Below are 12,408 nucleotides of genomic sequence, written 5' to 3'. Positions count from 1 at the left end.
TCTTCTGTTGTTAACAAATCTTTCCCACCGTTTCAAGTATGGTGATGCAACTTCTAGGTCGACTAATACACTGTCATCGGTTCAATGAATATATTCCTCCTTCTCCTACACTTTGACATTAATGTCAATCGAATGTAGCCCAGAGATGTTTTGCTTCAGCAATCATTCCAGTGTGGCGTACATAACAATTCTCTCTCTCTCTCTCTCTCTCTCTCTCTCTCTCTCTCTCTCTCTCTCTCTCTCTCTCTCTCTCTACGTGTGTGTGTGTGTGTGTGTGTGTGTGTGTGTGTGTGTGTGAGGCAAGCTGGAGCCACCTGCCCGGAGTATCAGGCTGGTTATCTGGATGGCATCCGTTGCGTTATTCCCGCTGAGGCGTCGTTACAGAGGTTTGGGGGGAGGGGAGGTTGGCGTCCTGGGGGGGGGGGGGGGTAGGTGCTGCTGTGGGGGGGATTATATTTTTTTCCAGTCAGTGGACGAAGCGAGAGGCCAACGGACCGACCCTCCCTCTGATCCAGAGCTGCTGCATGTCCTCAGGTAACGCGTCTTGTGACGGGGAGGAGGGGGGGATGACACGTCTTGTGACGGCTGGTGGTGACACGTCTTGTGACGGCTGGTGACACTACGTCGTCTTGTGACGGGGTCGTGTGAGGGGTGCCTAACCTGGCGGTGAGATGGACAGTGGCGGCCAGGGAGTCTTGTCCCCCCCGTAGGGCGGATCTGCCTGCCTACAGCCAGCATGATAGCAGTGCCTTGGAAGGAGGTAATACCTCCATGCATGAGGGTGTGGGTGTGTGTATACTGCTGGAGACACATCTGGGTCACCACCACGACCCCTGCCAGCCATAGAACCAACTCTGGGACCGGCCCTCTGGCAGTCCCGGGACCGGCCCTCTGGGAGTCCTGGGATCAGCCCTCTGGCAGTCCTAGGACCAGCCCTTAGGCAGTCCTAGGACCGGCCCTCAGGCAGTCCTAGAACCGGCCCTCAGGCAGTCCTAGGACCGGCCCTCAGGCAGTCCTAGGACCGGCCCTTGGGCAGTCCTAGGACCGGCCCTTAGGCAGTCCTGGGATCAGCCCTCTGGCAGTCCCGGGACTGACTCTCTACCAATCTTAGGTCCTTCCGTTTCTCCCCTCAGCCCCACCAAGCCAAGGCTCACCACCTTCCCTTCTTGCAGATGACTGGACGTTATGGCAGGAGGAGCAAAGAGGACCAGCGTAGCTCTCGGGGTGTTGGCCCTGGTGTTTGTGGTGATCATCATCATCCTGTGTCTGGTGCCCCGCCCTTGTACCGGCCCTGACTGTAAGGTAGGTGGCACCCCGCCCCTGCAAAGTAAGGGAGATTGAACCCTGCCCCTGTACTACCATAAGGTCTTGGGATATGTTGGTGTTGTTGCGATTTGTTGATGTCTCGTGCGTAGACGGGAAACTGACTCGTGTTTGTCTAGGAAGTGTGGCTTCTGACGGGTGTATGTATACCTAGTGGGCTATAGAGTTTCAGAATGAGTTCAATGTGGAACGGCTATGTTGTATGTAGATGTTAAATGGGATTCTTTTCCTTGTTCCGAACTAGCGCCAGTTAGTGTCCTAAAGGAGAATTTAGTCTGTGGGTTGATATGTAAACTTTTATTTTGATGTAGAGAGTGAACGTCAAGTCTGTGTTTTATGTGATGCCGAGACTTAGTTGATGTTCTGTTCTGAGAGGTGATTTTATATTCACACTGACCGGAATCTGACCTCCTAGATTCGTGTGTATAAGGTTGAAAGAGTAAAGGAAAACTGTGAATATGCAGACTTTCTGCACCGGGTTAACCACGGTTCTAAATGCGTAACGAAGGGCTGTATGTTCGCCGTTGTTGCTACGATGGTGTCAGACTGTCAGGGTGTTGTGATGTGATCGTGAGGTCGTCAGCTGCATGTGAGAGGATCTGGTTGTTGTCTTGCCAGAATGTGACGGGAAGTCATGTAGGAAGAGACTGCAAGAGGGGTGGAGAAAGAAGTGCTCCTCAGAGAACTCCATTTTAGAGTTTTAGAATGAAGCACTTCTTCCGAGTGATTCTGCCGTGGCGGCCAGCTATGGAAATTGGCCAGCCACTTTTTGTCACCGTTTTAATGGGAGCTGTCTGGTATCTTTTGAAAGATTACTATTTGCGTTTTATGAGAGGCGAGTTTTACATTCGTGTTGCCCAGTCTTCTTAACACAGCATGTATGCACCTTGTCTTTACTCCCATTCATGTATGTATGCACACACACACACACACACACACACACACACACACCCTAGCCTAAGCCAGGTAACCAATCCAATGGCCAGCTCCTACGGAAGGCTGAACTGCAGGGTGGACTGTGGACTGGCTGCCGCCACCAAGTTTCGAACCAATCCAGTTGGTTGATCAATGCGAGGTCGGTGTGTAGCGTAGCTGAGAAGTGGTTGGCCAAGTTGTTTGGGTGAAAGTGAGATGTTTTGATTCCTTTGTGGATCAGTTTTTCACACTGTTTGGATGTCGAGGATGAAAGTGATACATGGCGGTAGGAAGAGAGGGAGTTGGGTGCCTCGGAGGGTTTTAGGAAGGGTATCATGTTGGTAAGTTTCCTGATGTAACGGATTTTGTTGTGTAGCTAGTAGTAGTCGACGCTATCCCAAACTGCTCGGATTGCAACTGGGCTAAAGTGTTTTATGTTCAAATTTGATATATTTTCAGGGCCTGTAGCAGGAGAAATTTCTTTTAAAAGGTTTTAACTGCATTGCTTTTATTAGTGGAAATGATGGTTGAGTGGGTAGTTGTTTCAAGATGGATTTTGTGTAGGTTTTCGTGACTTTCCTGTTTAGGTGAGGGTCAAAATTGTATCTGATTTTCATAGAAGGTACACTTGAGTATATCTGAGTATTTTTGAAGGAGCGTCACTGAAATGGCCGAGGAGTGATTCATGAGTGGGGGTAAGTGTGGATCTTACCAATGGAAGGAAAAATGAAATTTTGCAGATACCCTTTTATTTGCTTTCCAATGTTCGCCATGCATGTCTTACATCTCTCCGTGTTATCTTTGCCACAGGTTTCTTCAGTGGGTGCACAGGAACATGCCGGATCGCCACTGTCTTCCACTACACTTTCTTCAACAACTAAAGAGTCAACTACATCTCCATCAACAACCAAAGCTGCAACTCAAGCCCCATCAACCACAGAAAAGTCAACTGTATTGTCTTCAACAGACATAAGTACCACTGAAGTGCCATTAGCCACATTACAGTCCAGTACAGTGGTTTCATCAACTACAGCATCCTCAACAGTGGAAGGGTCAACCAATGTGAGTGATGAAGACTCAACTACGCTGTTGTCCACAACATCTGAAGGAACAACTGCATTCTCCTCTTCAACTGAATGGTCACACACAGCTCCCTCAACAGAAGAAGGAACTACATCATCTTCAACTGAAGAGGCACCGATTACTGAAAATCAGTTCTCTTCAGTACAATCGACAGTGGAAGCGACAAACACAACTACCTCATACGACGAATCAAGTACAACCTTGTCAACTTTGTCCTCAACAAGTGATGAGTCAACTACATTGTCCCCATCAACTGAAGGATCAACTGTTTCCACAGTGGATGAAGAATGGACATCAACCTCCGATGCATCAGATGAATCAACATTGTCATCGTCCACTACATTGTCCTTAACCACTACTCCAGACACCACGACCTATCTCACAACAACAGAGCAACCCACAGTGTCTTCAACGACTGAATACTCAACGAGTGAATTCACTACAGACTCTTCTACAACTGATGGGTCAACAACAGTTGATACAGAGACAGTTATATTTGGTGAGTGTGCTCTATATTTCGTCTGCACTGGATATGGATGAACGAGGTCGTTATGTCTGTCCTAATGTCACTTCTCTTATGTAGGAGAGACAGTAAGAAGATAAAGTGTAAACGTGCGCGTATATATATATATATATATATATATATATATATATATATATATATATATATATATATATATATATATATATATATATATATGTCATTTCCCACGTTTGCGAGGTAATGTTAGGGACGCGTGGAGAAATGTCTTTATTTGTTCATCTATGTTCTCCAGCTGTCTTGTGTAATGCACTGGAATCACAGACCCCTATCCACAACCATGCACCACAAACCTTTCCGTAATTTTTCCAGAACACTTCGTTATACCCTGTTTCGGTCCTCTGCCAGCAAGTCGCCCTCTGTATCCTGCATCCAATTCATTGTGTCCAATGTGCGCCAGACACCCACCAGTACGATTAAGCCCCGAACACTCAAACTATTTCCACTCTGTCCCTCCAAATCAGTCTCCTCCTTCTCTTTACTCGCCAATTCTGACATATACACTATCTTTGGCAACATTTCCTTATATCTGTCTCTCTATACACCTAAACCATTTGTCTCTCTATACACCTAAACCATTTCAAAGGTCTCCCACAGTCGAGCATATATATAGGTTTGAGTCCTGGTTCTGGGAGTCAGCCCACAGTCAACCCAGCTGTTCATCCTACCCTAGCAATTAGTTGATAAATTGGGTACCTGACGTGGGCTAGGGTATCTCAATGAATACACATAAATATATGAAAAATTAATTTACAAAAGCACTGGTGGCCCAAGGCTTGAGTTAACTTTTCTTCGTTGCATTAGTCATTGAGAGATGGAGACCAGTCCATCATCCCCGAGGAGTGAAAAAAAAATGTATGGGAATATCTAAAATGTTGGCGTGTGACCCAGGGTCTGGCAAAGCAGCTGGGGGCAGCTTGAGGCTGTGCTCTGTGCAGGAGCAGGGAAAGGTGCCTTCTTTGGGGTAGGAAGACCAATGCTGGTTGTCAGTGAGATAAGTTTTATAAATTTGTGGTGGAATTTGTCTCCAGACCCCCTCAAAAGTTTGCTACAAAATCATCTTCATTCTTTACCTGAAAAGTTGACAACCCTCCATTAAGCAATCAGCATTCTGTATTTTACCTCTTTATTCATTCTCATTGACTTTTCAGACTTAGTTGTTCTGATAGAAACAATTTCATTACTCTGTCTTTATACAAAAACAATGAATTCATCCACGTTACAGTATTTTTTCTTTGAGTACATTTATCATGCAGTTAAAGCTTTGATAAAATTCATCTTTAATTGTCTCCTCTCTCATAATCCAGTCTTACAGTTTATGACCTCTCAGTGTCATGTACTGTAGCTCTTGTTTTGATGTCACTCATATGCTTATCCATGAGTTGTACCTTCATACTCTCATGACTAAATAGGTGTTAATCAGACATCATTTCTATTAATAATAATAGCATTGGTGTCTGATGTGTTTTCTGAATATCTCCATGTGACATCAGTTCCTTCTGATTTCTCAACATTCGCTTGAAAAATTCACTTTTCCTAAAAAATGGAATATCATCATTTTTATATACCCCTCAGTTGGTGATGAATGCAATACTACAACATGCAAGGAGATAGCAGCCAGAATGTTGTATAAGATGGACCATGGAGATGTTACACCTTGTGAGGTAAGTAATAATCCAGGCTTCTTTTATGTTACCAAAGATATGACCAATAGAGAGAGAATCTAACTTGCTGAGAATACAGAATAGGGGAGTTACTGACTGCCTACTCAATATTATTACCCCCCAAAACCGTCACCTTTGGCGAGGCTGTATCATGAGGAGCATAGTCTCACTAAAGAATTCCTCATTCCAAAAGACCTTACATTTCCCTGCTACCAGCCTCTAGAAAGGCCATGGTTATCACCAGGACTCTTTCATAGATATTACTACTGGGGTAATTATGAATATAAATACATAAGTATAGAATAGATAAGTATTATTAATTCCTATGTCTCTACAGGACTTTTATCAGTATTCATGTGGAGGTGTGATAGATGATCCATTCCTTGATCCAGAGAACCAACAGCTGCTAACTGAAAATTTCATCAAAGGTAAGGCTATGTCTTGTAAATATCAAGTAGTCATCCTCCAGACTGCATGTACATAATAGAGGACCATCCAATGGTACCTCTAACCAAGGTTTGAAGGTTGATTTCAGAACTAAAATACTAAAAAAAAAAATGAGTCCTTCAACTTTCACCAAGATGTTGGATACCTCAGAACAGACAAAATCCAAGATGGCCCTAATAAAATCAACTCCAGCATAGCTTTTGATGAAATGTAGAACTAAATTTCACAGTGTACTGAACAACTAAGTAGCAAAATAACTCTTTTCCCTTCCCTATTATTTGCACATGGTTTTACCAAGCCAAAGCTAGGCTTTCTTAGCCCTCCAAGCACATCATCAACTCCTTCAATGGATAAAATGCAAGACCTACCTCCTGTCCTTCCTGTTGCAAACAAAGTTTGTCCTCCTCCAGTCCTTTGGCACTACTTGCTCTAGGAATGTACTGACAGTTCACAACCTTTCAAGTGTAACTGCAAATTCCTTTAGCACAAAAGGAAAGATTTCATCTGGATCATGAGCCTTTGTGGTTCAAGGATTATAAATAACCTGATACTGTCTTTTCTTGTAATTTCAATGCTTTCTAACACCTCTCTCCTATCCCAACCTTCTGATGTTGGGATATAATGTCCTCCACTGTTAAAACACTCCTAAGCCAATCACTCATCTCCATGCATAATTCTTCATCCTAAATCATTTTTTCTTTCGGATTTCAGACTGACCTGATACTCTTTTAACTGACAAATTACTCCTGATGAAGTTATGGAAAAGTTGTAAAGTTTCTTTTGCTTTCTCCACAATATTCTTTTCAAGGATTTTTGTAATGCTAAATTTTGCTTCTTACTTTTTTTCAAACATGCTTATCATTTTCCACATGACCAAGGTAGCAACAAGAACAGATAAATGAGCCTTAGAGGGAAATTCCTCACTTGACTCCTTGCTCTGTTCCTTCTTCTGAAAAGTGATACAGGAAGGGAGGATTTCAAGCCACCTGCTCCCACCCCTCTTAGTTGTCTTGTACTACATGCAGGGAATAAGTGGACAGAATTCTTTTTCTCCCATCCCCTATCTTTTAAAATCTGGTCATCACTAAGATGTCTCTATTATCCCTCTTGAACCTTGACATCAAATATTGAATCATATCTCACTCTTTGCCATAAATTTTCCCTCATTGGCAGCCAGTGGTATTCATGTTCTGACCTTTCCTTCATAGATTTCACAGTACATTCTATAGCAGTGGTCTGTACTCTGACTGTGGCACTGTTTCCTAAGTTATATTCAACAATCTAATTTAACTTTCTATAGTTACCATGAATTATGTATCTTGTCTGACCCCTATTATGTGTCCTTTTTGATGGCATAATTGAAAACCAGCATCACAAGATCTCTTTTACCAATAAGCATATCATCTTTAATGTTTTCCACTGCTATGTTATTAGGTTATCATATATGAAGACAAGGTGTGGTGGTGATAAAGCATCAGTTTCTCTGATTGTTGTAAGGTCAGTGATGTGTTGGTAAAAAAAGTATTATCCTATATATGTTCCAATAACTTACAAGTACATGACTCCTTGTCTTTGAGTGTGTTTTCTTTTAATTGAGACACTCCATTACCAGAACTTTACCATAATTGAGGATGAGTGCCTTCCTGCAGCATTCAACATCATGACTGATCTTTCATTGTTTTCTTTTCCTAAGTGATCTGGATCACTTCATTGACCTGGAGGACTGAAAAGTACTCCATATTCAACTTTACTAATTTTCCCATCACATACTGTTTAAATGGGTCATCCAATGATATTATTAAGGAAGCAAATATGACTCATGTTATAAATGATGTGAAGAAATAATACAATAACAGGAATGTGGATAAATGGAATAAGGTAAAAAAGGGAAGTGAAACAGCTTGCTGGAAGTACAGACAAGTTAGAATAAGATTGTATGATAAAAAAAAGTCGCATTAATGGAAACCCGCAAGCACAAAATTCTCTTCCTTAATCGCACACATAAGGTAATCACAAATTACAACGAATGTTGTATGTCTCCCTGAATATGTTGTGAACAACTACAGCTCATGATGTACACTACGACTATGTTATACATGTATATGCATATATTAGATTCTACATTTACTATATGATTTTACTTCTTACTACTTACCAGAACTAAAATACAATACTTGGTTTTATCTTATTAATGCTGTATTATGCATACTCTAATATTATGCATCATGCTTTGGGTATGCATGTCACATAGTCTTATATTTCACAAGGCTTTTTATCACACAATCCACCTTAATGGAGACCGTATTGATTATAGATCCTCTCCCACTCTTTCAACTTTATCGTCTTTCACTCTCCAACCAAAATTGAGTCTTAATATTGTTTTCTTTATTTAGATTTCACTTTATATGACCATGTGGAAGGTTTTAAGAGTATATGGTGTGGGAGGTAAGTTGCTAGAAGCAGTGAAAAGTTTTTACCAAGGATGTAAGGCATGTGTACGAGCAGGAAAAGAGGAGAGTGATTGGTTCCCAGTGAATGTTGGTTTGCAGCAAGGGTGCATGATGTCTCCATGGTTGTTTAATTTGTTCATGGATGGGGTGGTTAGGGAGGTGAATGCAAGAGTTTTGGAGAGAGGGGCAAGTATGCAGTCTGTTCTGGATGAGAAGGCTTGGGAAGTGAGTAAGTTGTTGTTCGCTGATGATACAGTGTTGGTGGCTCTTTTGGTTGAAAAACTGCAGAAGTTGGTGACTGAGTTTGGTAAAGTGTGTGAAAGAAGAAAGTTGAGATTAAATGTGAATAAGAGCAAAGTTATTAGGTTCAGTAGGGTTGAGGGACAAGTTAATTGGGAGGTAAGTTTGAATGGAGAAAAACTAGAGGAAGTGAAGTGTTTTAGATATCTGGAAGTGGAATTGGCAGCAGATGGAACCATGGAAGCAGAAGTGAGTCACAGGGTGGGGGAGGGGGTAAAGGTTCTGGGAGCGTTGAAGAATGTGTAGAAGGCGAGAACATTATCTCAGAGAGCACAAATGGGTATGTTTGAAGGAATAGTGGTTCTAACAATGTTATATGGTAGCAAGGCATGAGTTATAGATAGGGTTGTGCAGAGGAGGGTGGATATGTTGGAAATGAGATGTTTGAGGACAATACGTGGTGTGAGGTGGTTTGACTGAGTAAGTAATGAAAGGGTAAGAGAGATGTGTGGTAATAAAAAGAGTGTGGTTGAAAGAGCAGAAGGTGTGTTGAAATGGTTTGGGCACATAGAGAGAATGAGTAAGGAAAGATTGACAAAGAGGATATATGTGTCAGAGGTGAAGGGAAGAAAGAGAAGTGAGAGACCAAATTGAAGGTGGAAGGATGGAGTGAAAAAGATTTTGAGGCTCGGGGTCTGAACATACAGGAGGGTGAAAGGCATTCAAGGCATAGAGTGAACTGGAATGATGTGGTATACCAGGGTCGATGTGCTGTCAGTGGATTGAACCAGGGCATGTGAAGTGTGTGGGGTAAACCATGGAAAGGTCTGTGGGGCCTGGATGTGGAAAGGAAGCTGTGGTTTTGGTGCATTACACATAACAGCTAGCGAATGAGTGTGAACAAATGTGGTCTTTTTTGTCTGTTCCTGGCACTACCTCACTAGCAGGAGATGGGAGGATGCTATTTCATGTGTGGTGGGGAATGGATGGGAATGGATGAAGGCAGCAAGTATGTATATGTACATGTGTATATATGTATATGTCTGTGTATGTATGTATATGTATGTACACGTTGAAATGTATATGTATGTATATGTGCATGTGTGGGCATTTATGTATATGCATGTGTATGTGGGTGGGTTGGGCTATTCCTCGTCTGTTGCCTTGCGCTACCTCGCTAACGTGGGAGACAGCAATTAAGTATAATAAATAAAAAATATTTATATACCTGATATAAGAATTTCATATAGATATATAAATTGCCTCAAACCTGCCAACCAAAAAATTATGAACATTTCATAAAATAATTTCTTCAAATAAAAAAAGCAACAAGAAAGGAAGAGGTTTGAATGAGATTCTAAATTCATCCTAAAGGCAAATTACTGTCATATTCACATTCTGTAAAATGTAGCCTATAAGTTAACATGAATTATTTGACCTTACTTTTTTCAGCTGAGAGTTCTGATTCAGGCTTATACATGCTGCATAATTTAACCCCTAGACAGTGAACACACCAGTATTGAGGCTACACCTCTTTCATTAGGCTTTACAAATATTACTGGCAATACTCAGAGGCATCATGTTCTCATTTGACATTAACACCTGCCGTCAATGAGACATTATTTCAGCTGTTATGTGTAATAGAATCTTATATACAATTTGATAAAGGCATATGTTTAATAGAAGTAAAAAATGCTATAGGGAGGTACCATAATAATACTGTATTTGTATGAGTTAAAAGTATGAGTTACAACACAGTAACAAGTGATTTAGGCCTAAGGTTCAAGTCTGATGAAGGTGGTGCAGCCTTATTTCTGTGTTTGCAATTTTAAACCTGCCCTCTGAGTTAATCCCTAATTTTGAAAATAAAAAAGCCAACTTTGCAAGTTGGCTCCTAGGTTGCAATTTACAGTATGCGCAAAATGCAATCAGCTCATGTGCACTTATTAAGATACTCATGTTTCTAATATTGAAAAGAAAATTCCCATATTTCATGCCATATTCTATGCTGTATACATTCAATAATCCAATCATATGTATTGTACATGATTTTATTAATATGTGCAGAAACGAGGGGGGTTCAGAGGTAACAACAAGCAACCAGAACAGCTGGGTTGTTTATGAGCAAAGTTCAGGTGGCAGCCACTGGTGCATCAGAGGGGAGAGTGGCATGCATATTAACACTCAAAGATAATGGATGAATGAGAAAATAAGGACCATATACTTTTCATTACTGTGGCCATTAGATGAATTTGCCTTTAGGTTGGATAAAAGCATATTTCAAAAATTCTAATAAAGCATCCAGAGGGTTATATACAATAGAGGACTGTACACCTAACTATATCTCATCTGGCTGTGCACATCACCAAACTTCCTCTTGTACACCTTATATGCCATCAGAGAAAAATATTCATAATTTTGAATATTCACTACCCACTTGGCAAAACCTGAACCTCACCATCACTAACAATATCTTCAACAGAGAAGCTGATGAGAGTGTCTCGCGATGACCCAGAATTTGGTCCTCTTCGAGTGTTCTATGACAGCTGCATTAACTACATAAAGAACAATAGTGAAACATATCGTCTACAGCAAGCCAAGAATGTATTCAGCAGTGTTGGATATGAACATCTGGAAGAAAATCTGAGTGACTTTAACAGTGTTAAACTCACACAGCTTTTGGCTAAAATGATGAAAATGCACTTGTAAGTATTTCAGTTATTTTATTTGCTTAAGAAAAGAAAATATATCATTCTAATCCTTTTATCATTTTGTGTTGATTTTTAGTTAGATACAAACATATGAGGCTGGATTTCACAGGCTAAAGAAAAAGCACTTGAATTTTATGAACTGCATAACTCCATATTAAGTTGATATGGGACCTAGGAGTGTATGGCAGTGAAACACTGATAAGTGATATTTTTGCTATTTCTGTTCTGGGTATTTTTCCCTCCAGGTATTTTTTCCAGTAACTATCCTTGGGTACCAGAATGTTGTCACAATTTAAGAAAAAAGCCTTTTATCTTTCTTAGAAGCAAGGAAAGTATCTACAAACAAGGTTTCAAGAGGTACTGTCAAGGCTAATTTCACCATCCCGACACCCTATTTTTCTTCCTTCTAGCATTATCCATCCCTGACAAGTTGGGGCTGGTCAACCTAGAAAGACCAGTTAGGCAACTACAGACCTGATAGGGATATGTTTCTCAACACCTCATGATTCATAAAGTTAACAATTCTATACTGGTTTTCCTAAAACTGTGTCATGCAGACAGACATGTGATATTCCCACCATAAGCAAGTAACAGGATTTGTTCCACAAGTAATATCCAACAGTTGATTGCCTTATCTTAACCAGTACTCATCAGAAATTTTTTTTTACAGAGACAGCAGGAGCAAAGTTAGACCATTTGGAGATAAATGAAACAGTTTTGACTTTGACAAGGGATGGAAGCATGAGACTAATGCAGCAAATTAAGAAAACAAGCTGCAGAATCTTTGCAATTATATTGTCATATTGCAAACTGATTTTATTAGCATTGCTGATGGTTAATATCTATTTTGCTAGAGGCTTGTGAAATTAATTCTATATTGAAAAAAATAAAACAAATAAATTCAGGGCTTAGAATGTCAACAATTATTAAATAGTTTGTAACCCTAAAATTGCTGCTACTGCACTTATTGTGTCTAGTAACTGGATTTCACAGACCTTTTGTTCATTGGCAGAAATTATTGTGGGTGCTTTATT

The 12,408-nt window shown here is 40.7% G+C and overlaps 1 protein-coding gene across 2 annotated transcripts in view; it reads left to right on the top strand.

Moving 5' to 3' along the window:
* Positions 1-455: 455 nt before the first annotated feature.
* LOC139755010 (membrane metallo-endopeptidase-like 1) overlaps positions 456-12,408 on the top strand; it is a 47,936-nt gene continuing 35,983 nt past the window's right edge. Inside the window, exons 1-6 of one of the 2 annotated variants that reach the window (XM_071672920.1) lie at positions 456-534; positions 1,173-1,302; positions 3,049-3,820; positions 5,438-5,526; positions 5,864-5,954; positions 11,146-11,368. In XM_071672920.1, the coding sequence (XP_071529021.1) occupies positions 1,186-1,302; positions 3,049-3,820; positions 5,438-5,526; positions 5,864-5,954; positions 11,146-11,368 (1,292 nt within the window). In that variant the 5' untranslated portion in view covers positions 456-534; positions 1,173-1,185. Of the gene's footprint in view, positions 535-634; positions 761-1,172; positions 1,303-3,048; positions 3,821-5,437; positions 5,527-5,863; positions 5,955-11,145; positions 11,369-12,408 lie in introns of those variants that run through there. The other variant, XM_071672928.1, reaches the window with a different exon arrangement.

Source organism: Panulirus ornatus, chromosome 2 (genome assembly GCF_036320965.1).
Source record: "Panulirus ornatus isolate Po-2019 chromosome 2, ASM3632096v1, whole genome shotgun sequence".
Classification (NCBI taxonomy): Eukaryota; Metazoa; Arthropoda; class Malacostraca; order Decapoda; family Palinuridae; genus Panulirus; species Panulirus ornatus.
The sequence above is the reverse complement of the archived record's forward strand: the minus strand, read 5'-3'. Positions and strand labels throughout refer to the sequence as shown.